Source organism: Neomonachus schauinslandi, chromosome 8 (genome assembly GCF_002201575.2).
Source record: "Neomonachus schauinslandi chromosome 8, ASM220157v2, whole genome shotgun sequence".
In the NCBI taxonomy this organism is placed as follows: Eukaryota; Metazoa; Chordata; class Mammalia; order Carnivora; family Phocidae; genus Neomonachus; species Neomonachus schauinslandi.
Window position 1 is genome coordinate 7,949,542 of NC_058410.1, and position 27,844 is coordinate 7,977,385.

At 44.9% G+C, this 27,844-nt stretch overlaps 1 protein-coding gene across 2 annotated transcripts in view; it reads left to right on the forward strand.

Annotated features, from left to right (window-relative positions):
* The first annotated feature begins 3,898 nt into the window (after positions 1-3,898).
* SLC22A2 (solute carrier family 22 member 2) overlaps positions 3,899-27,844 on the forward strand; it is a 29,965-nt gene continuing 6,019 nt past the window's right edge. The window contains exons 1-10 of one of the 2 annotated variants that reach the window (XM_021693473.1): positions 3,899-4,487; positions 6,556-6,659; positions 12,153-12,307; positions 14,471-14,639; positions 19,091-19,205; positions 20,916-21,022; positions 22,346-22,560; positions 23,412-23,520; positions 24,359-24,471; positions 27,452-27,555. In XM_021693473.1, coding sequence (XP_021549148.1) covers positions 4,077-4,487; positions 6,556-6,659; positions 12,153-12,307; positions 14,471-14,639; positions 19,091-19,205; positions 20,916-21,022; positions 22,346-22,560; positions 23,412-23,520; positions 24,359-24,471; positions 27,452-27,555 — 1,602 coding nt within the window. In that variant the 5' untranslated portion in view covers positions 3,899-4,076. Of the gene's footprint in view, positions 4,488-6,555; positions 6,660-12,152; positions 12,308-14,470; positions 14,640-19,090; positions 19,206-20,915; positions 21,023-22,345; positions 22,561-23,411; positions 23,521-24,358; positions 24,472-27,451; positions 27,556-27,844 lie in introns of those variants that run through there. The other variant, XM_021693472.1, reaches the window with a different exon arrangement.

Genomic DNA, 27,844 nt, shown 5'->3' on the forward strand with positions numbered 1-27,844 from the left:
GGACTCACCCCTCCTGGCCCCACCTGGCCTCCTGCCATTATCCCCGTGAGCCACATAGAGAACACACAACACGCGTCACTGTAAGACAATCTGCCTTCAGTCATCCTTGTCTCGGGTAGACTTCAACGTACCCAAGGGAAGCACTGACCCAAGACCACATCCTGCTTTTTCACTGTATCAGATGTCAAAGCCATCCTGCGTAGCACGGGACCAAAGACACCCCTCTCCCTTGCTGATGGGTCACCTGCTTCTGCCCTGTCGTCCTCCAAGGACCGGAGGCCTGGCTTGTTGCTGGGTAGGAGTCTAACCTGAACCAGTTCCTGTCCTCCAGTGGGGAGAGCTGAGAAAGTTAGTCTAGACACAACCACCTTGCTCTGTGCCTCCTGAAAATAGCAGCCTGGGGACAATATTTATTTACATTGCAAAGGAACCTGATAAAGATTGAGAAATACTTCCGATATTAATTACAATAATCATCAGATTATGTGGATTAGATGATCATTCACCATAGGATCAGATTAGCCTTTATCATACTTGTGAGTATGTAAGCACCAACTCCCCCCAAACGGAAGTGATAGGGGCACAAGAGACCAGATTCAAATTGTAAATTCTGAGTTAACGCTATCTTATGCCCCCGCATCCCCCTCTGTAGTTTCTCTCTAGTTGTTCAACTGCCTATGTCTTTGCTGAGGAGTCTAGCCTGTCACCTGCCAAGGATGAATGTTATGGCGGCCATGCTGTGGGCTTTGCCCCTGTGCTCATAGTCGATGGAAAATTGTTGATGACAGGCAAACCGATTGCTGTAAGGGATCTGAGCTCTTACCTTCTCCTTATCTGATTGTTTACTGTAAGTAATTCGTAGTGAATTTCAACATCATTTCTCCTTGGCAAACAACACTCATCTTGCCTCTCACCTGATGCACTCTTGCTCAGGGCATAAAGATCTGGTGTCTTGAAGTGGATCATCTCAATGAGTCAAACCCAGGGTGCAGGTGTTTGTAAAATGTCCTAGTAAGAGGCAGTCAGGACCACCTCTGGGTTCCTGGGATTGGAGTCGAGTGTCATGACCTTGGTCACTTTTTAAGAGTTCACTCTATCAGCTTTTCTGGTGAATGAGGGGAGGCAGAGGAAGGGAGCACCCTAGCCTCAGGGTCTGACTCATCCTTAACTGGCTAGCTGACACTGAGGAAGTTCCTATAATGCTCTGATCCCCAGTATCCGCATCTGTGAAAAAGGAGCATTCACATCCAGCACACAGGGATGTTCTTTGGATTACAGGAGAGAAGTCACGTGAACATAGCCCCTCAAAGATGTCCTGGAGCAGAGCATGTGCTCCGGAGATGGAGCTCCCTTGTCCCCCTCCTCCATGCCATGCTGGCGGCCATGCTCAACGGCACTGGATAAGTCCACCTCTGGTTTCCGTCATCAGTTCCCTGGGATCAGAGAAGAGGCCAGAGGCAGAAGTCGTGGTGCTAAGACCAAAGCCACAGCTGGTCATGTTTGACTCCTAGGAGGAAGCACAGACCACCTCAACCTCTTCACATCAGGCATAGCAATAGTGCAGACCTCTGCCATGTGATGGGTGTCACCTCGAAGAGGAAGGAGTCCTGGTTCTGGTCATCCTGGAGGGGACAAGTAGGTCAAGTAGGGAGAGGTTGTACAGGGACAGGCACCAGTGTTATCTAAGATGGAACTTTTCTATTAACTAGAAATGTTGGACAGGGAAGCTGGCAGCCTCCAAGGCTGAGTGGCTGTGTGTATTGAAGATCTTATTGAGGGATCCATACATTTGACGGAGGCCGGTCTAGGTGGTAGCTGGTCCCTGCCTGTTCTTCCCAGCTAGGGGATTATGTTCTTGGTGCTCCGCATCCTTGTTCAGATGACTAGATCACACTGCAGGATTGCAGACAGCAACTTTTAATGCAATGTTGTGTTGCATGGAGTTCTGACATTCTTTTAAGACGATTTTAAGAGACATTTAGGAGACAAACACGATTTGAAGTTAACAAGAGACTGACTAAAACACTTAAAAGAGGGACGAAATGCCCACAGTGGTCATAAAAAAGCTCGAACGTATTCCTGGGAATCTAGATAGAGCAGCCTTTAGCTAGGGCTCTTGATGTCCATGCCCGTTGGTAGTTCTGGCTTGCCGGCTTCTCCAGCACCCAGTCGGTTTATGTGAAGCAGAAAGAAAACACAGGGAGGAAACTCACCACTGTGTCTTTGGTCCCAGAGATCCCTAGCCAGTCGGCCTTCTTTCCGCTGCTCCGTCTCTTACAACTGTTTCATAAATAGTATCCTGGGATTTTCATTGTACTCAGTGGGAAGAATAAAGAAAAGTACACCTACTCTATTTTCCATGGAAGCAAAAGTTAAATGTACATTTTTCTTGTTTAACATTACCTTATCTTTTTGCTGGTTGGCACTATTTCTTTATCTTTCCTTTATTTTATCAATGATTTTTAATTTTTATTTGAAAACTGTCTCTGCATCCGGGGAGCTCCTCAGGCACGGACTGGAACACATCTTAGATTCATGGCCACACTGGGCCACAGCCTCATCTCTAATAAATGCTTCCTGGCACCTATAATGGCCACAGGATGAGCCACAGCTTTTCAGAAGTCTGGTGTTTCCAGAAGATGAGATCCCTGCTCCCTGCAGCCTACCCCTGGCCTTGGATATGTCATCCATTTCTTGTTGGTTTTGTTTTGTTTTCTATAGCATAGCCAGTGGGTGTAATTGCGGATAAGCTTTGTCATTATACCTTTGTGCCAGAAATACTCCCCCAAACTCTTGGTTCTACAGAGTCTGAACCCACTCCCTTAGCCAGTGGCAAACTGGGGCCGGGGGACACAGAGATCCTCCCAGCTTGATGCCACTAAGCAGAGCACCCCTGTGAGCCAATGAAGGTGCAAAAGAGGTTGACAGGAGACCAACAGGCACCTGCTTCTTGCTTTTTCAAGAAAATAAGAGGCTTGAAGCTGCAGCAAGGAAGAGGATCCTTAGGAGCTACTACTTTTAGACCCGGGCTATCATACCCACTGGCTGGTCAATGGAAGAAAAGGAAGAAAGAAAACTGGATTAAATTTCTGGTATTTTAATTTGCAGGTATATCCACAGGTCACCTTCTCTATGGGGCAGCTTCCTGCTGTAGTAAGGATCCTTTTGCACACCAGGAAAGATGGGCTGTTTGTCTTGTGTTTAGATGCACCCAACCCCATTCTAAAGGGGCATCTCTGACCACGGGCAGAAATATCTAGGACCAAAGAAGAATGGAGATACTCCTGCCTGCATTTTCACTTGACCTGTACGTGCGGGGTGAACATTTTCTTCTTTCCTCACAAATGGGTCAAGGAAGGACACTCCAGGGTTGTAAAGCAAGAATGCCAGATTGGCATTCTTTAAAATCTTTAAAAAGCAGAATTACGAAATCTAGAAAAAAAAAATCAAAACAAGCAGCCACAACATGGGATCCCCAATGTAAAAACTTGCTGTTGTTTATAGAATGAGGCCAGGGGTAGAATTTGCAAACCGTTTTGAATCCAGACAAGAGCTCTGACCCAAGACCATGATTCATGTTACACTGGGCAGCAAAGCCAAATGCGTGTGCGTTCTCTGTAGCACCTTAGAGAAAAGGTTGGCTGCGTGGGTGAGATACGAATATATTAATTTCCTGGACACTGAGTTAACTAGGGAGAGATTAACAGGTCTGCGATACGTGAACGCTCTCCGATTTCTCCCTGTGTGATACAGAGGACGGCTTGTTTGTGGTGCTGGTGTGAGCTAGCACAAACTCGCCGAGAGTGGGGTTACAACGAACACAACATCTGGCCCTGTTACTTGCTCCGGGCATTTCAGGAGAGCAGCAGGACACACATCCCCCGGAGGAGGGCATGGTTGGAAATTAGCCCGAGCAAGTAAAGGTCTGGATCAAAGGCTGGTCACTTTCTAAAGTCAACTCCCTCCCTCCCTTTGACTCTTGGTCAAGAGCTGTGCTGAGCTGGCCACGGCCTGGCTCAGGGACACTCGTACCAGCACAGGGAAAAGCATCGGGACCCCTCCCGCCTCTCGTAATAATGCCAACCATGGATGACATTCTAGAGCACATAGGGGAATTTGACTTCTTCCAGAAACAGACGTTTTTCCTCTTAGCTCTACTCTCTGCAGCATTCACCCCCATCTACGTGGGCATCGTCTTCCTGGGCTTCACCCCGGATCACCGCTGCCTGAGCCCCGGGGTGGCCGAGCTGAGCCGGCGATGCGGCTGGAGCCTGGCGGACGAGCTGAACTACACGGTGCCCGGCCCGGGGGCCATGGGCGAGGCCTTCCCCCGCCAGTGCCGCGGCTACGAGGTGGACTGGAACCGGAGCGCCCTCAGCTGCGTGGACCCGCTGGCAGGCCTGGCCACCAACAGGAGCCACCTGCCGCTGGGGCCCTGTCGCCACGGCTGGGTGTACGACACACGGGGCTCGTCCATCGTGACCGAGGTAAGTGAGTGCAAGACTTGCATTAGGAAAAAGCCAATAGAGTAGCTTTTCTTAAGGAAGAAGCCAGTAAGGCCCAGTTCTTACACTGTCTGGACATGCTCTTTGGACTCAGAGAATCTTATAAAGTCCTAGTTTCCAACAAAAACATGCAGCCTCTTATTTGTCTGGAATATGAGTGAAGTAGTTAAACCTCATCAAATTCTGACAAGAATGATTCCAATGCACACAAGTTTCAGTGGTAAGAAACAAGTAAAAGCATAGCAGATTCCTGGAAATAATTCCAGGAAAAGGAAAATTTTCAAGCCTCCTCTTTTTTCCTGAAAGCCCTCCATTCTGGCAGCTGTATAACAGATGGACAGCTGGGAGCTCATGGAACTCACCTGAACGTTGCCTCACTGTGATAGGATATGTTTTTCTCTTGACGGCTGTTTTTCTCTCTTTGATTTGCTAAAAACATTTGCATAAAACCTTCTGGGGCTGGAGCTTTTGTTAAGGCACTATTCCTTTATTAAAAACTCCGACATTAGCATCTAATTATGAAGACTCATCTTAATGAATATAGAGAAAACAAAACAAAACAAAACAAAAGTGGAGACCTGCTTTTATTGGGGACAAAGCAAAATGGGAGGATGCAATTATTCTAAAACTCCAGAGAAAGCCAGCTGCCTGGCTTAATTTAAAAGGACGGCTTGGGGGCGCCTGGGTGGCTCAGTTGGTTAAGCGACTGCCTTCGGCTCAGGTCATGATCCTGGAGTCCCGGGATCGAGTCCCGCATCAGGCTCCCTGCTCGGCAGGGAGTCTGCTTCTCCCTCTGACCCTCCTCCCTCTCATGCTCTCTGTCTCTCATTCTCTCTCTCGCAAATAAATAAATAAAATCTTTAAAAAAAAATAAAAATAAATAAAAAAAAATAAAAAAAATAAAAGGACAGCTTGGGGGGCGCCTGAGTGGCTCAGTCGGTTAGGTGTCTGCCTTCGGCTCAGGTCGTGATCCCAGGGTCCTGGGATCGAGCCCCGCATCGGGCTCCCTGCTCTGTGGGAAGCCTGCTTCTCCCTCTCCCACTTCCCCGCTTGTGTTCCCTCTCTCTCTCTGTCTCTCTGTCGAATGAATAAATAAAATCTTTAAAAAAAAAAAAAAGGACGGCTTGGATAATGTGAAGACATTCTGTATGAACAGACTTTTAGGCAGAGGAGCTTTTCTTCAATGGTCTAATAGTTACATGAAACCATAGATCCAGGTCATAGATATAACACCGTACAATTTTAGGAGGCTATATAGCATGGCTTAATCTCATCCCTTCATACAGAGATGAGGAAGCTGAGGCCCAGAACTGAGAAAAATTTTGCCCAAGGCCACAGAGTGAGAGAGTTAGCAGTTCGCTCTGGAAATCAGATACCCCAATTTCCAGGCCAGCACCTGTTCTTCCTTCAACATTGCCTCTTGTTCCAAATGAGAGCAAATGTAACAGCCTACGAAGACATTCCTGCTTCCCCTACTGTTAAAGAGACAGCAAAGAGAAGCTAAACAGCCCAACTTCCTTGGGGCAGCATTTATATCCTATTTACACACCCATTTGTTTCTGTGTATTAAAGCTAGAAAGGAAAGTAGCGGGGTGCACTGGGTGGCTCAGTCGGTTAAGCGTCTGCCTTCCACTTGGCTCACGATCCCGGGGTCCTGGGATCGAGCCCACATCGGGCTCCCTGCTCAGCGGGGAGTCTGCTTGTCCCTCTGCCTCTGCCCCCCCCCTTCTCTCTCTCTCTCAAATAAATAAAATCTTTAAAAAATATATATATTTAAAAAGAAAGGGAAACCTGATTTCAGCTGATTTAGCCAACAACAGAATTTGGCTTAATGACATACTTCCAGAGGGAATGCTAAATAGATTATGGGACAAGTCTTCCAGTTGTGTAAAGAAAATTCATATAAGCAAGAAACAGTTGGTTTATCGCCATGCCATTCAGCCACATCAGTTCAACGCAAGGAATATTCAATGAGTTTCCCTGGGTTGAGTTATGTCTAATAGGATGTTGTTTTCTCTCCTGACCTGGGAAACCTTTTGCCTCTCTGTAGTTTAACCTAGTGTGTGCTGATTCCTGGATGCTGGACCTGTTTCAGTCGGCTGTGAATGTAGGATTTTTTATCGGTGCTGTGAGTATCGGCTACCTAGCAGACAGGTAGGTGCCGTGCGAATGTGGTGGAATTTAAGAAGTCCTGCAGGTCCGGGAAGCACTTGGATTCACCTGCCCCTGCTTGAATAGCATCCTTTCCCCAAGCACAAAGACCACAATTTCCTGGCCTCATGTCAGTTGTCTTGACAATTTGAGATTTCTTCTGCTGCTTTGATGAGCACGACCGATGTGACTATTTTCCAATTCCCTGGGGTCTTGGAGGAACATTTCTACCTTAGGCAGCAGTTTTTCCTTGTGGGTTAGGGTCAGAAGGGAGAGTCATAGATGACTTGATCATTTTTGTGATTCCCAATTCATTGGCCTCATCATCATTCCCCCATCTGTGAGCCTGCAGGGCCCTGAGCTCTCCCTCCTCTGCCTGCCTCTCCTACACCCAGAGCCAGTGTAGACTCTCCCTGTGGCTGTCCCTGTCTGGTCCTTGGCATTGTAGGAGTACTGAATTGGGGCCCTGGGGCCAGATGTAATTATAGGTGTAGAACCCAGGATATGATCTGGTAAAAGAGAAACTGGGTCCATCTACACTGACAGATGTAAATATCCACTTCCGTAATGTCAGTGTCCCTGGAGAGAGATGAGAAAGGACCTCTCTGTATAGAACATATAGCAAATGGTCCTCTTAGATGGTCTGTGTCTTCAGGGAGCTAGTCTTCAGTGAGCTGTATGAATCCAGTGGTGCCTGTATGTCTTATTTATCCATCACTTTGTAATCCCAGATTCACAGTGCTGAAAGTTCTATATAGCAGGCATCTTTACCAGGTTGATGGCCAATTAAATATTTTTAGGAGTCCTCAAAAGGGAAATGAACAGAAAAATTTGCTTTATAGTTGATACTTTAGCACTCATAATACTATTTATTGGGTATTGTCCATGTGCCAGGCACCATGCTTAACTGTTTGGACAGTATCATTCTCTTTAATAACCAGTCACCCATGAGCTCAGGATATAGAACTATAGAATAAATATATGTAGTCTAATCTGTTTAATAAATTTATATTTATGTTTATTACAAAATAAATTTATATTATTGCAAAATATAAATATATATTTAATTCTGAAATAAATGCCAAATACACTTTATGCTTGTTGCCCTCCCCAACTATATCTGTGATGCAAATAAACCCAAACCCATGAGCATTATATTAAATGTAAATCGAATATTTTCTTTGACTATGCTGTATCGTCAGGCTGGAGGAAAACTTGCAAGTGAGTTAGAGATTAATAACAATAACTTAATCTATCCTCTCCCAGGGGCATCTGCAGTTTCATAGCCTGGACCCCCACTGTGGCAGCAGGAGGGAGGGGGGCAAGGCAGTTGAGGCCACTGAGCCACAGGGCAGCTCCGTCCTTCACGCCACTTCCGTAACTGTCTGCTTAGTCTTCCTTTAAAGGTTCTTCCTTTGTGTGGGAGGCTTGTGAGGTAAAGAGGAAGGTCATCGGCTTTTATTTTTCTTGCCCCACAAGTGAGGTCTGTGGTTTGGAGAAGACCCTGTAAGTCAGGAGAGCTGCTGGCAAGGGACAGTCTGGAGTCTGCCTTGCTCCAGTGTGTCTGTCTGGCCCATCGGCTCCTTACCCCCTCTCCGCTTCCTCGTTCCCTGTAAGGCAGAGATACTAACACTCAGCTGGAAGTGAGCAAATAGGTGGCTGAGCTTCACAGCTGGTTAAATAAATGAGTTAATTACTCTCATCCCACTCAAGGAGTAGGAGACCGGTTATAATTCCCCACTGACAGTGCATTCCTGATTTACAATCCTCAGTCAATTATCCACCTTCTTGGATGACCTCATTATTTTGTTCCTATTGTTGAAATCTCCTATGCAAAGTTGATTACTCATTATTCTTCCTCACAAAAACGATATCCAAACCTCCATTTCTTTTTCTTAAGTTGTCTGAAGTTTGGGTGGTTGTTGTCTCTTCCTTTCTGTTCTACTCAGGTATGCATGTGAGAGTGGGTAATAAGACAACAGCCAGTGGGAGAAAAAGAAAAGGCAAGTTATCTTTGTATATTTGATGCCTATTTCTGGACAATATTCAGATCTTATACAAGGGTACAAGAATCTCAAGGAAACTCATTTTATGCTACAGATTAAACCAACATTAAATAAAATAGATTGTCTTCTATGATGCTTTTGAAAAATAAGAACCAGCGGTTGATTAAGGTAGCTTTTAGAAGAAAACCAGAAGGATATTATGAAAAGGTTGTAAATAAGGATACGGAGGTTTACACCATGTCAGCTTTCTGAAGGTCAGTTTGCAAATGGACTGGAGGAAGGAAGAATGGGCATGTGTTAGAGAATTTGAAAATAAACTTTTTATAATATGTCTAATTTATGTCATCAGTCAAACCTCCTAAAGAATGTTTTTTAGTATCACCTGACACGAAAAAGTAATCTCTCACCAATTCCAGATTTGTTACTCCACTGATCAGTAATTATAAGCTCTGTATTTAGTGGCATGCTTATAAAAGTTCAATGACTGGCTTTCTGAGGGATAAAGCCTTGATGTATAGCATTTGCTGATTTCTGTGGTGTACATACTCCCACCACGGTCATTTCAAGCTACCAAAAAATGAGGTCACTGAACACAGAGTTGGCTAGAAATATGCACCATTTTCCAGTATTTCCACTGTACAGATACAAAGGACACAAGTAAATAATCTCACGAGCATAGATAATCATCAAACATGGTGAAATAATTAGGAAACAATGTTTTTGCATATTTATTACACTTGTTTTTAATATAATTTACCTAAGTGTATGATGTAATTTTTAACAATGACTGTGTTCAACAATTAGCTCGAAAATTTTCTGAAAGCCTAATAATCAGCTCTCAAGTGCCAGCACCCACTGTCTATATTTCATGATGGAACTAGATCAGAGCAGAATCAAAGTCCCAGTGGGTCATTGTCAAACTTACCCAACTATGTGAAACTTTCCAAAACAAGCTCTCTACTACCAACTATGTGCCAGGCACCATATTGGGCATCCAGATGTGTCATATGTCATTTAGGTTCAAAACAGCCTTTTAAAAATGATTTTCTTATCCCCAATTTGCAGATGAGGAAACTCAGTGAAATGCAAGTAGTGCTTCCCAATGTTAATGTGCATATAAACCACCTGGATTTTGTTAGAACTCTGATTCTGATCCAGTGGGGCCTAGAGTGAGCCCTGTATTTCTAACCACTCCCAGGTGATGCAGATGAGGCTTGGGCCACATTGAGTAGTAAGTAGCTAACGGATTTATGAAGCTAGCAGCACTGGAGTCCACCCCCCTCTGCTGTTTTAGCTCTTTATTTTTCATTTAATCACTTACATGATTCTGTTGCAGGGAGAAGCCTCAAACCACTATCCTAGATCTCCCAAACTTCTTTCAGCCATGCCATATTTTTGTAATAACATTATGTCCTTATTTGGAACATATCCCCCACTGAAGTTTTTTTGCATCATAGCTTTGATTTTCTGAAGGTTTCCATGCTCTGAGTTTCCAAAGGTAAATATACTCTCTTATCCACAGGATTTTATCCAGCTACAGGAGCAGGACTACTATGGTGTGCCCAAGTCAACTTTGGAAGCTAGAGAGCTATCCCCTGAACAAATGTTTGTAAACTCCTCGGGGGTAAAGAAAGGGATTTGGTGGGAGAACATGGGAAGAAAGGCTAAAATACTTTGTTGAGATGTGACTTTAGAAGACTTTGAATAAAAGGCCAAGGAGGTAGGTGTGTCTGGGTGACTCAGTCAGTTAAGCATCCAACTCTTGGTTTCGACTCAGGTCATGTTCTCAGGGTCGTGAGATGGAGTCCCACATTGGGCGCTGTGCTCAGCGCAGAGTCTGCTTGTCCCTCTCCCTCTGCTCCTCTCCCCACTTGCGCTCTCTCTCTCTCTTTCTCTCTATCTCTAAAAAAAGGCCAAGGAAGCAGATATTTACAGTGGGGAACCATTAACTGAGAATTAAGAACTGAATAGCCAGAGGTGCCTGGGTGGCTCAGTTGGTTAAGTGACTGCCTTCGGCTCAGGTCATGATCCTGAAGTCCCAGGATCAAGTCCTGCATCGGGCTCCCCGCTCAGCAGGGAGTCGGCTTCTCCCTCTCACCCTCCCCGCTCTCATGCTCTCTCTCTCTCTCTCTCAAATAAATAAATAAATAAATAATCTTAAAAAAAAAAATAACTGAATAGCCAAAAGAGGGTTTTAAGAATTTTACCGGTTTACATTAATTACTCATGAGACTGCTTAATCTCTAAATTTCAGATTTAAAACATTCACATCCCGAATAATTGTTAATGATGTTGCAGATTATTTTTACATGGTCAGTTAATATTGAAATGGACACTAGAACACAGATGCCTACAAGCAGAATGGCTGGTAAAAAATGTTCATCCACCATCAAATGTGCAAAGTGAATGACATAAAGTGCTCATGACTCTTCAGTTTGAAGTAGATACGAAAAGATGAAATAAAACACTACTTTCTATGAAGAATCTTTAAAATACCCATTAACGGCCAATTAGGGTGTCTCTTAGAACAAAACAAGGCGGACATGATGACATGATGACAATACGAACGAGTTGTCCCAAGTCAACTTTCAGAGAGCCTGCCTTACAAACAGAAGGTAGGAAATGGGGGAGACCAAGTGTCTAGCTCTTTACGTGTAATATCTCATTTAATCCTCTTGTCAACTGGGTCAGATAGATAGGTCTTTACCAGTTGAGGAAATTGAGAAAGATTGAGTAACCGGCTGACATTATACTAAGTGATAAAGCCAAAATTCAACCAGGTCTCTTAAGTTTTCCCCTCCTCTGTGTGATGAAGCCAAAATTCAACCAGGTCTCTAAGTTTTCCCCTCCTCTGTGTCCTGGGACACTCTCTAGGTCCCTCAGCTGATGAAAACCAAGTCCCTCAGACCAAAGGTGTGGAAGCTATCTTGCTGGGATACTCCAGGACAAAGACGCCCCACCCCCACCCCACAGCTGACACCAGAGACCTTTTCCATGGAGACATGCAAATACCACAAAGTCCAAAAGCAGTGTTGAAAATGGATGGGGGAGTACATTAAACACTGAATTTTTTTTCCTAAAGCAAAAACTCTTGGGTGGGCAGTTGGTTGAGACTGTTAGTGCAAAGGCCCCCGCTCCTACGATGATGGAAGACCCAGACGGGCCCGTAGGGCATTCAGCACTGGGTGGCCTGGAAGAATCACCCCCTGCCTGAATACCCTCCACAGTGTGGGACTGAGAAGGTTCTCTAGCCCTGGGGTGAATGGGGCTCATTGTGCATAGAATTTTCACAGAGTGCCCTGGGGAAAAGTCCTGAAGCAAACTAACCTGAAGTCAGGGATTCTTTTGGTGGGCATCAATCCAAGCCTCCTGAGTTTGCATAATTCAGAGCTAACCTCCCCTTAAGATTTCCGTAACTCCCGCGCCATTTTCTACAACCTTCATGAATCTAATCTAATTCTATGTTTTCTCTTTGTTTCTCTCCTTGCAGGTTTGGCCGTAAGCTCTGCCTCTTGGTGACGATCCTCATAAATGCTGCATCTGGAGTTCTCATGGCTGTTTCCCCAAACTATACATGGGTCTTAATTTTCCGCTTGATCCAGGGGCTGGTCAGCAAGGCAGGCTGGTTAATAGGCTACATCCTGAGTAAGAATTGCTCGTGGCTATGGCTGTGAGAACAAAGCCACGTTGCTGCCAAAATCCTCAGGAGACAGGAGGGGGCTGTGCCAAAAAATGGACCCAGCTTCAAGGAAATGTTGAGAGATTTTTTTTTTTCTGTATCAAAAGGATTTCTAACATCTTTTCAGTCCACTCATTCTGTATTCTTCCTCTAAAGAAAACAATGAAGACAGAAATGAGGGTAAACATCAAGCCATCCAGATTCTAATATAACTTCTTAGGAAAAAGTTTTCTGTACCCTGGGGTGTTACACACAGAGAAAATCTAGCCTACCAGGCCTACACATGGAAAATTCAGTGGTGACAGATATGTTAGACTTATAAGGGACTTTACTGCTTTCCATAAATGGATTCTAGGAAATCTCTTGTTATCCTCAATGTATATACATGGAAAGGGAGAACATGAGCACTGTGGAGAATCTAAGTTCCCCAGCCACTTGTCTGACAAGGAATATCTTTCCATCCCACTCACTAGCAGCCAGAATTACGCGGAAGATCCATCAAGTATAGGAGAATATTTGAATCCTAACAGCATAGCATCTTTAAAGCCATATTAAGAAAAATTAGCATCCTAATCAGATCTTGGGAATGAACTCCATCTTTCTTTTCCCTTGGCAACAGTCAAATAGCATCCAATGAAAGGAAATGGATGCTTTGAAATTGAAACCATCACCATCATAAAACCCTGGTTACCCATGGGAGCTAGAATATGTGTGCTTAAAATTGTACCTGGTAAAGTTAATTTGCAACTCAGAAGAAAGATGCTGGATGCTATTATGTGCTGTCCTGGTAGACATTTAATCTATATGTGGGCAGTGAAGTAATTTATTAATGTACTGTTATTCAATCAGTAATTTGGTTTTTAGAACACATGATATGTAGAAATATGTATAATTTAATTGTATAAATTTAAATTTCAGCCTTCTGCCCATTAATTTCTTCTCCAGTCCCTCTGTCCTTGAGGTACACCTTGCTGCTTGACCTCTTTCTGCCCCATGACCCCCAGACCCCGTCCGTGACCCCAACCACGTCGAAATATTTCTATTTATTGAGCACTTACAGACTTCCGCTTAACTTTGTTTTAAATGTTTTTTGATCATTTGCAGTAATATATAGAAATACCTTTTGAGGGCATTTCTATATGGTTTATAAATAGTTGAAGTCTTTAACATGATTACTAAACATTTAAAGCCAAAGGTCTGTGGCTCATGGAATAGCTGGAATTTAAATTCTAGTATGTTTGTGATATAGAAATGACTATCCCCTAAATCCACGTACTACGGACCTCACACATCTGTCAAGATGCAGTCATGGAATGGGACAAAACTGATTATTCTACCACATGCAGTGGTGTGCTGATAACCTGGCTTTTAGAAAACAAAAAGCCCTGATTTTTGGTGTTGTCTGGTTTCTAAATTGTAAATACTCCCACCATGACTGACTTTAAGATACCAATGGGTTTAATAAGCACCTTGCAAAATTCCTGCAAATTTAAAAATCAGTTCTTGCAAGACAGTACCAGTTGACCAATCAGTATGGAAACCCACTAAACCCACTACCAGGTTTCCCAGCCATTTACACCCATTATCGGGATTGCCAAGAAAATATTTAACTCATATAAGAGAACGAGCTGTATTGAGATGTTCATTTACATAAAACCACCTACAGTCTCAAGTCAATCTTTGATCCATTTATTCAGGACTTAAATTACCATTGCCTTACTACTCTAGATCAAAATTTTGCAAATAAAAACAACTGGATTTTTTTTAAAGGCAAAAACAATTTAAAAAAATAAAAACAACTTTGGATTGCTTCAAAAACTTTTTTGCATGTATCTGAAATCCAGTTGCGTTTGCCCTTGGAATTTTTCTCTAAATCACACATTTTGCTCACACTGGCGGGCCTCTCACCCCACCCAATGTGGAATTACAAGATCTTAGATTAATTAATGTGACAGCAATAATTATAACAAAATAGGCCCTAAGGAATGTTTAAAATCTTTCAGAAAGCTATTTAAAAGACTTCTAGAATTCGGCCTCTTTTTTGAGGTTGGCATGCTCGTTTCCCCAAAGTTGGACAGCCAAGCCATTGTCCTACCGACTTGCATTGACCATTTGGGTTCTCTCTGCAGTTACAGAATTTGTCGGGCTAAGCTATCGGAGAACGGTGGGCATTGTTTACCAAGTGGCCTTCACCGCGGGGCTCCTGGCGTTGGCTGGGCTGGCCTATGTGCTTCCTCACTGGAGGTGGCTACAGCTCACTGTTACTCTGCCCAACGTCTGCTTCTTGCTCTATTACTGGTAAGTCCATTTGGAACAAAAAAAGAAATAACTTGAACTATTTCATTTCTCTGAAAAGGCTGCCTCCCCTAATGCACACTATCCTTCCAAATTCCAACGTGTCCTTCACTCTTTCCTTTCACGAAAAGTCCAGGTCCATGTTTCAGGATTAAAAAAAAGAAAAACATGAGCTTCGATCTGTCTTCTTCTCTAGAAATCAAATGTCCTTTTACTTTGGGCTTAAGAGTTTTAGATTTATGTCTTTTCACATTATTTATGTGGTGTTTATTATTTTTTTTTAAGATTTATTGATTCATTTTTGAGAGAGAGAGAGAGAGGTCATGTGAGGTGGGGGAGGGGCAGAGGGAGAAGGAGAGAGAGAATCTCAAGCAGACTCCCTGCTGAGCTCGGAGCCCAATGAGGGGCTGGATCTCCTGACCCTGAGGTCACCACTGGAGCCGAAATCAAGAGTCTGACCCTCACCCCACTGAGCCTCCCAGGCACCCCAATTTATATGGTGTTTAAATTAACTTCTAGTGACTGTGGTGCCCTTGGCAGAGATTGACAATATTAGTATTCTTATTCTCTCCCTGCTCGGAGGAGACTTTAGTGTAAGAGAAGATGGAGTGTAGCACCGTGTCACCACTTCCTCATGTCCCTGCCCAAGGCAGGCATCTCCAATCAAGCCCATCAGTCCTATTCCCAGATCAGGCCAATAGGACACCCCAGACAGACCATGCAAATCGGAGTCTCCAGGGCATGCGAAATATGTTTGTCACCACTGCCAAGGGAACCATGGAAGCAGTGGAAACAGCAGAAACTATCAGAAATCCCTAAAGTGAGGTTGCCCGAAATAAAGCAAGAGGAATGCTGAGTTATCAAGCAAATCCCTCTACCATGCAACAAACCACTTTCTGGATGTATCCACCTGTTCTTTGCATAGTCGTCTTGTCTAAGAATTAAGCATCTCAACCCTTCCCAGGAAGCCTGTCTCTCCTCCAAAAGCTGGTCAAACTCTGAGACTAACCCTAACCCCCCTCCCATATCCATTCTTCCTCTTTTATGTCTCTGACGCCACACCTGCAATAGACTCTTCCTGGTTTCTTCAACATTTGCTCTTCCATCCTCCAATCCAAGTTTCATTTCTAAAATCCAGTTCCACCGTGTTCCTCTCCTGCCTCAAAATCTTTCAACAGTTTTGTTTCCCTGATGCTTTAGCAGAACAGAAAAGACACACCTATTATCCAAGTTCTGACCACCTCTGGAGCCCTCCTTCTTGCCATTTTTACTTAATAGAATCAAATTTAATTTACTTACAAATCTATAACCTCCATGATGCAACCACCATCATTAAAACATCACTGGCAATGTAGAGTAGAAAACAGGTGTTTAGGGGGAAGAGTGGGGATAAAGAGATTAGGCAAGGAACTATTGCCATAATCCTTGCAAGAGAGGACAGGGCCTGAAATAAGACAAGTGAAGGAAACTGTAAACACATTGCATCGAGGTCGGTGGAGACTGAATGTGAAGGTTTAGAGAGAGGAGGTACCTCGTGAGTGGAGCAGAGGTTTGTGTGTATGTGCTGGGGGCACCGTTCAGGGGTAAGGAACACAGGAGGAGGAGTGGGTTTGAAAGGTGGGAGGATGAGGCGAGCTTGGGACATGCCGAAGTTGGAGATTCGGAAAGGACATGAACGTGCGCATAGCCAGGCGCGGTTGAACGTAAGGATCAGGAATTCAAGTAAAATTCCCGTCTTTGTTGTAGCTATGGAATGGAGGCAATCACTCAGAGAAAATGAGCAGAGTCAGGAGAGGAAGGAAATGGGGCAGATCACAAGAAAACACCAAATCCTGAAAAGGCAAGCTAAGGATGAGGAGCCAGGACAGAAGAAGAGAGAGGGGGTGCCATGATTAGAAGGCAGGAGCTATGGGGACAGAGGGGATGTGGCAGTCACCAGAGGAGGGACTCTGTGCAGGCTGGCCTTGATCAGCCTGCCCTGGTGGGGCCACTGTCCCCTGCCCCGTGGCATTACACACACGTCTCTGTAACCCTCACATCTTACTGTTTGTTGAGATCAGCTGTTCACTTGGCACTGAGGGACTTGTCCATCTGTCCCAGTAGGCTGTCAGCTGTTTGAGGGCAGGTAACATTAGGGGCCCTCTGGCTCAGCTTCCTGTCCAGGGCCGGAGCCCCATAGCAACGCCCCCAGGGGATGATTATTCAGCTTCTGCTTGAACACTGTTAATGGCTAGCTCCTACTTCATCATCAAGCAAGCCACTTTACTGTAGAACCCAAAGCTCATGTTCCAGAGACTTCTCATTGAGCCAGAATTTACATTCCCGGCAAGTGTACCCAGGGCTCCCAATTCTGCACTTAGAGCTTCAAAAAATTAACTTCTATTCTCCCGGGCAATTCTTGAACTATCTGGATATGCTTCTGAGAGTCCATCCAGACTTTCCACCTGTAGGCTAGCCACTTATGGTTCCTGTCTTCTCTGATCTGGTTCCCAAGTCCTTCACCTTCTTGGCCCTTCAGTTCATGCAACACCTGGCTGAACTGACCCTGCTTCCTGAGGTGTGGGTGACCGGGCTCAACCTGTGCACCAAATGTGATCTAGAAAAATCGCCCTATGGTGTCATAGCAGAAGGGATGCGCTCTGTGAGTTGTGGATTGATTATGGCTGAGCTCACCACATTTCCATTCTTAATGTCAAATCTCAATCAGTTGTCATTGATTCCTCTCTCCATTGCCCTCCCACAAACTTCTGTCCCGAGTTCCTTGAAGCCCCACCTCTCAGAGCAACCTTCTCTCGCAGAGTGATGGCCCACATGACTCTAGGCCGGAGCTCCCACCAGGCCAGCCCTGCTACCTCCACCCTGCCAGTCCCTCTTCCTCCCATCAACCCTGAGCCAGCCGCTCCAAGAGTGGTCTCCAAACACGGATCCAAGTGGCTGGAGTCCTGCTCAAGGAGCTCCAGGGGCTCCCTGTGTCTGCCCAGATCCACCAGCTTGCCTCAAACTCTTACCTCCTTCTTTGAGAAATCAGCTGTCAGAATAATACACATAAAGTTCTTGCTTTCCCCCATGACGGAACGGCATCCTGCCACCAGCAGCCCTGCAGCCCAGCTGTCAGCTCTCAGCACGTGCCCAGCCCCAGCCAACCTGCTTCTCATCCCTCTAGCACAGGGCTGGCTGGATATTCAGCTGACCCCTGCTTTGCAGAGTCCCACTGGGAACTCTCTGAAGAGGGGACCTGCAAGTTTCCTGCACAAGGCTGAATAGAAGTCAGCGGGTGAAGGAGGAAAAACCCATATACCATAACCCCTCCCCGCGGACCAGGGAGCCCGAGGCGGGGCTCGATCCCAGGATCCCAGGATCATGACCTGAGCTGAAGGCAGATATCCAACTGACTGAGCCGCCCAGGTGCCCCATGCAATATAGTATTATTAACTATAGTTAATATATACCATACTATATATTATATCCTCAGGACTTATTTATTTTGTAACTGGAAGTTTGTGCCTTTTGACCCCTTCACCCATTTTGTCCACCTCCTCCCCCACCAATCTGTTCCCTGTATCTATGAGCTTTGTTTGTTTTAGGTTCCACGTATAAGTGAGATCGTACGGTATTTGTCTTTCTCTGACTTATTTCACTTAGCATAATACCTTCTAGGCCCACCCATGTTGTCACAGATGATAAGACGTCATTCTCTTATATGGCTGAATAATATTCCATTATATATATATATATACATACACACCCTTAGGTTGTTTCCATGACTTGGCTCTTGTAGATAATGCTGCAAGAAACATAGGGGTGTGTATATCTTTTTGAATTAGTATTTCTCTTTCCTTCTAAGAAATACCCAGAAGTGGAATGGCTGGATCATAGGGTAGTTTTATTTTTAATCTTTTGAGGACCCTCCACACCATTTCCCACAGTGGCTGTACCAGTCTGCATTCCCTTTCCCTACACCCGGTCAGCATATGTTATTTCTTATCTTGTTGATTCTAGCCATCCTAACAGATGTGAAGTGACATCTCCTTGTGGCTTCAATTTGTGTTTCCCTGGTGATGAGTGATGTTGAGCATCTTTTCATGTACCTATTGGCCATCTGAATGTCTTTTTTGGGAAAATGTATATTAAGATTCTCTGCCCATTTTTAAATCAGATTTTTTTTTTTTTTTTGCAATTGAGTTGTATGAGTTCTTTGTATATTTTGGGCATTCATCCCTCACCTGATATGTGATTTGTAAATACTTTCTCCCATCCAGTATGCTGCTTTCTCATTTTGTTGATTTCTTTTGCTGGGCAGCCCCTGCACAATTTTATCTCCTTTGTAGATCCAACCGAACTTCACTGTGTAAGATCCCTTGCAGAAATTTGATTACGACCACTGGGGATGGAGGCTCAGGAAGATGCCCTCATCCCGTACTGAACAGCACTGATAACATTGTGCTATACCCTAGGTGCATACCTGAGTCTCCGAGGTGGCTGATCTCCCAGAACAAAAGTGCTAAAGCCATGAGAGTCATTAAGTACATCGCAAAGAAAAATGGAAAATCTCTGCCGGCCTCCCTTCAGGTAAGCAAGCAGCTGAACTATCAGATCAGGGAACAGGAGGATCTGGGAAAGCCATGCATTCTCAATAGGGAGTCGCAGAGGGGGCTCACCATATGTAACAGGATATTTCTGTCGTGCTAGGACTCATGGTCCCTGGTAAAGAAAATTCTAAATCAATCAAAAACATAAAACTAAAAGGAAACCAAAAATCATTTAAAGGCAAACGAGAAGCTTCTATCGTGTGCAACCCAAGGCTGTGGCGGGCACTGGTACCCAGGTACCCGATGTTTTCCTTCCCCGGGTGTCCATCTGCACCAGGGAGGGGGCTTTTCCCTGGAGGGAAGAGTCTTCAGACACAAATCATTTCTTAGAATTTTAAACATTTTGGATAGAAAATTGTCCCAAAACATTGTGAGCAGTCTCCTGTCTTTTAAAATAAAACACAACATGGGGGTGTCCGTTTTCTCTGCATTTCATGGTTTGCCTTTGGTAGACCTCATCACCTTTAGCTGAAGCCTTTTGACCTGACAGGGGATGGAAAAGCAAAAATCAAGCTGATTAGAAAACTCTGTCAAAATAAGAGTAATCGGGGCGCCTGGGTGGCTCAGTTGGTTAAGCGACTGCCTTCGGCTCAGGTCATGATCCTGGAGTCCCTGGATCGAGTCCCGCATCGGGCTCCCTGCTCCAAGCAGGGAGCCTGCTTCTCCCTCTGACTCTCCCCCCTCTCATGTGCTCTCTCTCTCATTCTCTCTCTCTCAAATAAATAAATAAAATCTTTAAAAAAAAAAAAATAAGAGTAATCGTCTCTGCTCCAGGATCTAAGATAGGTTACCTGTAAGCATTTATGATTTACATGACTTTAGAGTGAGCATTTGGGGACTCGGAGGCCTTTTTTTTTTTTCACTTCCTCTCCGGTTTCTGGGTGGTTGGGGTAGATCCCCTTTGCCACGGATAACCAGCATAGCCCTGATTCTTAAGTTTCAGATCCTTTCAGAAATTGGTCAGGGACTAAAGCACACGTGAGTCACAGTCTGGCCAAAGTGCAGAGTTCATTCACATGAGAGCGGTGAGTCTGCAGGAGGTTCTTCCCCTGCCCCTCAGGCTTGCAGACACCCTCCTGTGTGGCTGTAGGAAGAAGTGGTTTTTGCAAAGGTTCTGCTTCCTGAGCCCTGGAGATTGAATCTCAACTCCACCACCTACTGTTCTCTTCTAGCGCAGGGCTTCCCCAACGTTAATTAATACCTGTGCCCAGGATGCCCCTGGGTACCTTGCCGAAATGCAGATTCCAGTTCAACGTGTCTGGACAGGGGCCCTGGGTCTTTCATTCCAACAAGTTCCAGGCAATACCGAGTTGCTCCAAGTCCCAAGGTCCCAGAGCAGAGCCTCCTGAGCGATGGGCCACACCTGGTCCGGCAGGGAGCACGCCCGGTGCCCCCAGCCCTCAGGGCCCCCGGGCTGGGCCTTCTTCTGCTCCCCTGTGCTTGACCTTCAGTGCCACTGAACATATGCCCATGAGTGACCTAACTCCCCCTAGCCCAGCTTCCCCTTCTGTGAAAGGGGATGAAAAAGATGGAACCGAACTACCCGGATAGCCAAGGTTAAATGAGCTAGTAAGTGTGAAAGGCTCATTAGAAGCCCTCAGCAGGTGTCAGGTACTGTCGGGATTCCCTGTCTTATCTGGGGACACTGTCTTTCACCACACAAAGCTGTTCCTCCTGTTTCCGTTCCTAGAGCCTCAGACCTGAAGAGGAAGTTGACGAGAAGCTGAATCCTTCATTTCTTGACTTGGTCAGAACCCCTCAGATAAGGAAACACACTTTGATCTTGATGTACAATTGGTAAGGAATGTTTTTCATTTTAAAATCCCTCCACGTTTTTTTTTTTTTTTATCCCCGTCATCCACATTAGGGGAGGGACCAAGACAGCACTGTCACAGCCTAGCTCCGGTATAAGTATGGACAGTGGGCAGCAAGGGGACTCATTTATAGCCACGTTTTCTGATACCATTTTTTCAGGCAGGTGTTTGAAGTCAGTCTCAAAGCATAGATAAGTATGTCCTCAACCTTGGCATTGCCTTAAAACGTCCTGTGAGGTTATAAAATAACAACGCCAGGACCCCCACCCTGGCCCCAGAAAATACTGATGCAATTGGCCCAGGGAAAGTCTAGGCACCAATATTTTAACATTCTCCAGGTGAGTCTGACATATAGCCCAACCTGAGAACTACCGGTTCTATACCTATGATGAGGATAGATCTCTCCTTATTGTACGGGGCTAGCAAGGGAAGGGTCTTTTCCCTTTCTTGTCTATTGGAGAAAGAAATAAACTTATGAAGGAGAATAAACCACAAGGAATAATCCACTGGCTCCACAGTCCGGTGGCTGACGCACGATTGTTTCCACGGTCTGCAGGCTGCTCCTGGAGCTGTGAGCCATTCACCCTGCACTGAGCCTTCCTTAGCGCAGCTCACTTTCCTTTCAGTGTGTCCCGGGGTTCACGCCAGCCACGCGAAGATTTGGAATCACGGACAGAAGCAAGGATCCTCAGGAACTCATTTAGCAACCTTGAAAATACTACCTGTAAAATACAGCCGGGAAATTTGGCTTCGTACCCTTCTTTCCTTTTCTGAATAGTTGTGACTGTTGCCAAGCATCCTCTTATTTGCCATTGCAGATAACTTCTGGTCAACAAAACATAACCAAAAAACATCGTCAAAATGTTGTCTATATTATGTCAGAAGAGAAATCAGCAGGAAGGGAGGCTGTACCCGTTTGGGTCTCTGGTTTCCTAAAATTTGAATTAAGTAGTCAATCCCTTTGATCCCAATTCCATTAGAGGATCACAAAGAGAGAAATAATTAACAATCACTAATAACCTGATACAGTTTTACCAAATAAGTCACCCTAGAAAGACATTTCTTTCTACTTTTCAATTTGGCCAGGGAGCGCAATCCTCCTTTCTTCTCCTTTCCTGGTTCTGGGGTCACAGTCAGCCACCGCCGTGGTTCAGATCATGGAAAACCAGTAGAATGAAGGGAAAAGCAATAAGAAGATGACAAAGAAAGATGACCCACGATCAACTCTTCTTTCTCCAGAAGCCTCTCCTTTTTGATGACTTACTTCTGGTGCTTGGCTTGACCTGAGCTTCTCCTCTTTGCTCAGGTTCACAAGCTCTGTTCTCTACCAAGGCCTCATCATGCACATGGGCCTTGCGGGGAGCAATATCTACTTGGATTTCTTCTACTCTGCCCTGGTGGAATTCCCAGCCGCCCTCATCATCATCCTCACCATTGACCGTATAGGTCGTCGGTTTCCGTGGGCTGCATCAAATTTGGTGGCAGGAGCAGCCTGCCTCATCTCGGTTTTCATCCCTGAGGGTAAGTGTCAAGCCATGCTGGGATCTTGTCTGCCAAGGCTGCACGAAGAGGGGATGTCACAACCCTCTGATAGTAAAACGATGTAATTTATTATCCAAGTCAATTTGGAAAGAATGAACACAGTATCTGGGACCTTCCTGAGCAAACCCATATGGCCACCCTGTCTTTAAGAAGAATTGTACCCAAGGCTTGTCTGCTGTAACAGACAATAATAATCACGCCTGATTGTTCTCTAATGTACTATAACAAGAGACTAAGAGGACACATGCCATAGGCCATGGAGCTGGCCCAGAACAGAGAGCATGGGCTTTGGGGTAGAGAAGGCCCAGGCTTGAAGTCTTATTCCAGCATTTTCCAGATACTATTTAGGCAACTCCCTTGAGTTCCCTGCATCATCCTGCAGAACAAGTAAGAAAGCTTAGGTAAATGCAACCAATGCACAATTATTCAGTTCCTTTCTTTCCTTTTCAAATGCTTTCTCAATGAGGAGGAGAAAAACCTGTACAACAGAATCCTATTGGCAACATGAAGCTTTCTTTGAACCCTTTAGTCATTAGCAGTTATTTGAAATATGCCCATATTTTGCTGTTTCTTTTGGGTGGCCTGTATAAACTAGAGTTGGCCCAGCTTTGGTACAATTCTGTTCATTAATGACTGAGTTCTAAAGAGAGTGTTAGAATCATGCCTAAGGTTAAAACTAACAAACATGGGAAATTTTGCTCTGAAGTCTTGAGTTTAGAGAAGAAGAATGTTGCATTCTCATCCCATTCTGGAATGTGGACTTTCCCCTCTGGAGCACTGTGCAGACCAGGGAGTATGTGCAATGTAAGTGGTGCGTTTTTGCCCCACAGATCTCCAGTGGCTAAGAGTCACAGCCGCGTGCTTGGGTAGAATGGGGATTACAATGGCCTATGAAATGGTTTGCCTGGTCAATGCGGAGCTGTACCCCACATTCATCAGGTGAGCACATTTTCCTCACCATGAAGCGGGTGGGTGGGACATTTGCTTACAGGCTAGAACTACCACAAGCACCAGCAGAGGGCACCTTCCTTTTCAAAACATGGGGCAAGAAAAACCAAAAACCAAAACAAACCACAGGACAAGAGAGGATAAGAACATTTAAAGGCAGTAGCCAGACCACATCTCACAGTTACAGGCTGGGGTGAAATACAGTCACTGTGTAGTGAGAACAGAAGACACTGATTACAAGAGAGGGATTACCAAATGGCCATGGGACAGAGTGATCAGAAACAGTATGAACAGGGGAGCACCTTGGTGGCTCAGTCGGTTAGGTGTCTGCCTTCTGCTCAGGTCATGATCCCTTGGTCCTGGGATCAAGTCCTGCATCGGGCTCCTTGCTTGGCGGGGACCCTGCTTCTCCCTCTCCCTTGGGCCCTCCCTCCCCCCAGCTCATTCTGTCTCTTTCTCTCTTTAACTCACTCTCTCTCAAATAAATTAATAAATAAATAAATAAATAAATAAATAAATAAATAAAGGAAACCGTACGAACAAGACCATACATAGAACACTGCGGGGAAGACAGATGACCAAAGTAAAAAGTGAAAATTGCCCCCCCCATTAAAAATCCTCCAAAAAGCTAATATAAAACAAGTACAACAAGAATATGAGTGGAATTATGACTCATACACCATTTGTGTGTGTTGAAAACAACGTGAATGCCGTTTTTTTTCAGTTTGCTGACGTTTCAGTGACTCGGGGAAGGATTTATTTGGGTGGGGTAGGGGATAAGTACTGTACCGTGAGAAGCTGGAAGTTAAAGCAGTTCCCTGCATTTCAGGAATCTTGGTGTCCTCGTCTGCTCCTCCCTGTGTGACATCGGGGGTATCATCACGCCATTCCTGGTCTACCGGCTCACCGACGTCTGGCATGAGCTTCCGCTGGTGGTTTTTGGTGAGAAACCCTCAGACACACCTTTGAACAAAAACCCATTTTTCTAGGGACCTCCTTTGTTACATCTCAAAACAGGTATCATGCCTACTGGCAACTACCGAATGCAGCTAGTAATTAGTACTACTCTCAGTGTTAGTAATACTAGCATACGTAATACTGTTAGTAGCTACTAAGACCCAAGTATGGGAGCCACTAAGACTCCTGGCCTCAGCGGTACAAAGTTCAAGAAGGAGTGAGGTGGAAAGCCGTTTGCCTGAAGAACACCCCTAACTCTCTCCTCACCGATCTCCACCCCTCCTTGGGTCTCTTTGTCATGGAGCTCACTCTTTCTGCCTCCTTGATGGCTGAACGTGGGAAAATACAAAACTTTTCACTTCATTACTTCAAAGGAAGGCAGTTAACATGTTGCAAAGAGCGATTTCAAAACTCAGGGGAAACAAAGACCATCATTAAGGAAATGCATTAGCGTCATGGCGCTAATGTCGGCCACCCCTTCCCCAAATCCCTTGGGCTATTAGATTTAAGGAGGATTGGTACAGCCCTTCCCTCCAACCCTGAAGTAATGTACCAATGCAGAGCCTGCCCCTCCCCCCACTGCCCAGCCTGCAGCATGGAAGGTGACAGGGACAAATCTAACTATCAGCAATTAACACACAGAAGAGGCCAATGTTGAACATGACTACTATAGACCGTGAAAGGGGTCCGGGAATCGTGGACATTCCCATTCATTCGTGTCCATTCCTTTCCCCATAGCTGTGGACGATGGGACAGACCCTCTCCTGTGCGCCACACAGAGGGGTGCAGAGGGGTGACCAGATTCATGCACACAGTGTTTGCCTCCTCGTGTTAGCCAGAAGGCCTCAACGCACCCAGCTCAGTCTTCTTTTAGACCCACTGGGAGCCACTTTTAATTTGACAAAAATATAGCAGTTTTCCCCATGGGCCTACAACCCTTACTTCATTTGAGGGGAGGGATGACAAGACGCTCTGCACACCGAGGGCGCACCCAGATGGCTTTTCTCCTAATGCCGCTCATTGCCACACACAAGTACCTCTGCTCACTCCTCTTCTCAAGGGATTTGTGAGGGGGAAATTTTCCAGTTCTATTAGATGAGCCAGCAAATGTTCCACACTGCTGATAAAACTCACCCTCAAAACAGACCCAGTGAATTTCTCTATGCTGCGACTTAGCAACAGCGAGATGGCCAAAGTTGATAGAACACAAGCTCTTTATCCTGGCAGAAGCATGATTTGGCAACAGGGTGGCTGGTACCACTTCGGGGACCCCGGGCATCTTCCTCTCCCAACACTGGCTGAGGGACCTGCGCAGAGCCTTCCTTCCATCTTGGGGAAATACCACGACACCCTCTGGGCTCCTTCCTTCCAAGGGGGAAGGTGGAGACACCTCAACCTTGGTCATTCCCTTAGGTAGGCAGTGAGTGATCGATGGGTCAGTGAGACATTTCTGGGTGGAAAACAGAGACTTCGTGTTTCTCTAAGGACCATTGAACAATGCAATGCCAAGTCCAGACCTAGATGAGCCTCTGTGGACCCTCCCTCAGGGATTCACCTTCCCCTGGGAAAGATCAAGGATTTTAATTGCATTTCACCGTTTCAAGTAAACTCAAAGACTACTCCCACTGTTATCGATGCTTGTAGTTCCGTCTTCTTTTCTTACCAATCTGAGTAGCTAGCAGGAAACAAAACAAATACTTTTCCATTTTTACTCCTTTCCCTTTCTTTTGCCCGCAATAATGGTGTACTGATTGTGGTCTTGAAATAGCCAGAAGTGATTATCTAGAGCCTGAAAATCAACAAATGAACAGTTGAAAGAGTACTGGAAAAAAACTGGTAAGAAATACCCTGGTTAATGAGGCTTATCTTTGCAAATATAAAAAGCTAAAGAGATGATCATTTGATGAATCCATTATATTCTCTTCCTAATTCACTCACTGCAGAGAATCAAAGCCAGAGGAATATGTGTATTATTTGCGTGAGTTACAGCCAAGTGAATCTTTAGATGTTCAGAGAGACTCTGAAGGTGGCTACTTCGTTCCTAACTCTGCGGCAGGCTCTGCCACGTAACAAGCAGGAATGCATTTCAGTCTCAGAACAAGCGTGTGAGGTGGGAATATCACCCCACTTTATGGCCAAGAGTCTGGAACCGAACTTCCCAGGGCTCTGAGACCAGTGAGTGGGGGCTCAGAACCGGATCCCAGGCACCCAGAGCTACAACCAGCGTCCTGAACCACTGAGCTCTGTGGCCTCGATTCCTGTCATTTTGTAAAGATGTAAAAACAGAGGCCAGTGTGCATTTTTTTGGAACTCCAAAACCAATGAAGACCCCACATCTATTTCGTGCATTCGATTATCGTAAAACATAAAACATAACCTTGAAATCCCAAAACGTAAATGGGAATTTAAAGACACATAAACACTCTAATGTTTACTATGACTCCCCAGCATGTGCAAAAAATTACAGCTGGAGACAAAGGAAAAAGGAACAAAAGGAATTTCTCAAACACTGAAAGTGTAGGCCTGGCTATACTTTTTAAATGCTGTGAATGCAGTGATATATGATTCACTACTTCCGGGTGCTAGTCATGTTCCAAGGTTCTGACTCATTCTCATTACTAAGTGCTTTATATTGGCAGGGTTATGTTCTTCCTTTCCTAAGAGTTGATTTTTTTTTCAGAGTTATTTTCTAACTCCAATGTATCTTAATATTATGGCAATGTTCTCTAGCTTAGAATAACCTTGACTCAAAATGTTGAGTATTTCATCTCCCTATAAGGAATTGTAATCCAACGGAGTTTGGAATCAGCAAAATATTTATAGGACAGTCAGAGATAGCAAAGAAATCTGTAAGTATAGAATATCACAAAAAATAATTTTTTTTTTTTAAGAAGTAAGGGGAGTTCTGATTATAAAGCCTGCCTGTTTTAGTTCCTAATGTAATTTGCATCTGTTTGGCTTCCAGCGGTGGTTGGCTTGGTTGCTGGGGGACTGGTGTTGCTGCTCCCAGAGACCAAAGGGAAGGCTTTGCCTGAGACTATTGACGAAGCTGAAAACATGCAGAGGTAGGAAGCTGAAATTCCTCCATACAGGTCTGCGCCAATTCTGTAGCCAGTTGGAAAAAACATGAGGCTGAACTTACACCTCATACCATCCATTGAGATCAAGTCACACAAAATCAAAGATTAGAAAATACAAAGAAACAGTAAAATAATGAACATACCATAGAAGAGTACCCTTATACTTTCATAGTGGGGAAGGTCTCTCTGTAGGTACGGCAAAAAAAGTCCAGGACCCATTTTTAAAAAGATCAATAAGTTTGCCTTTATAAAAATAAAGAATTCTATTGAAAAACTAA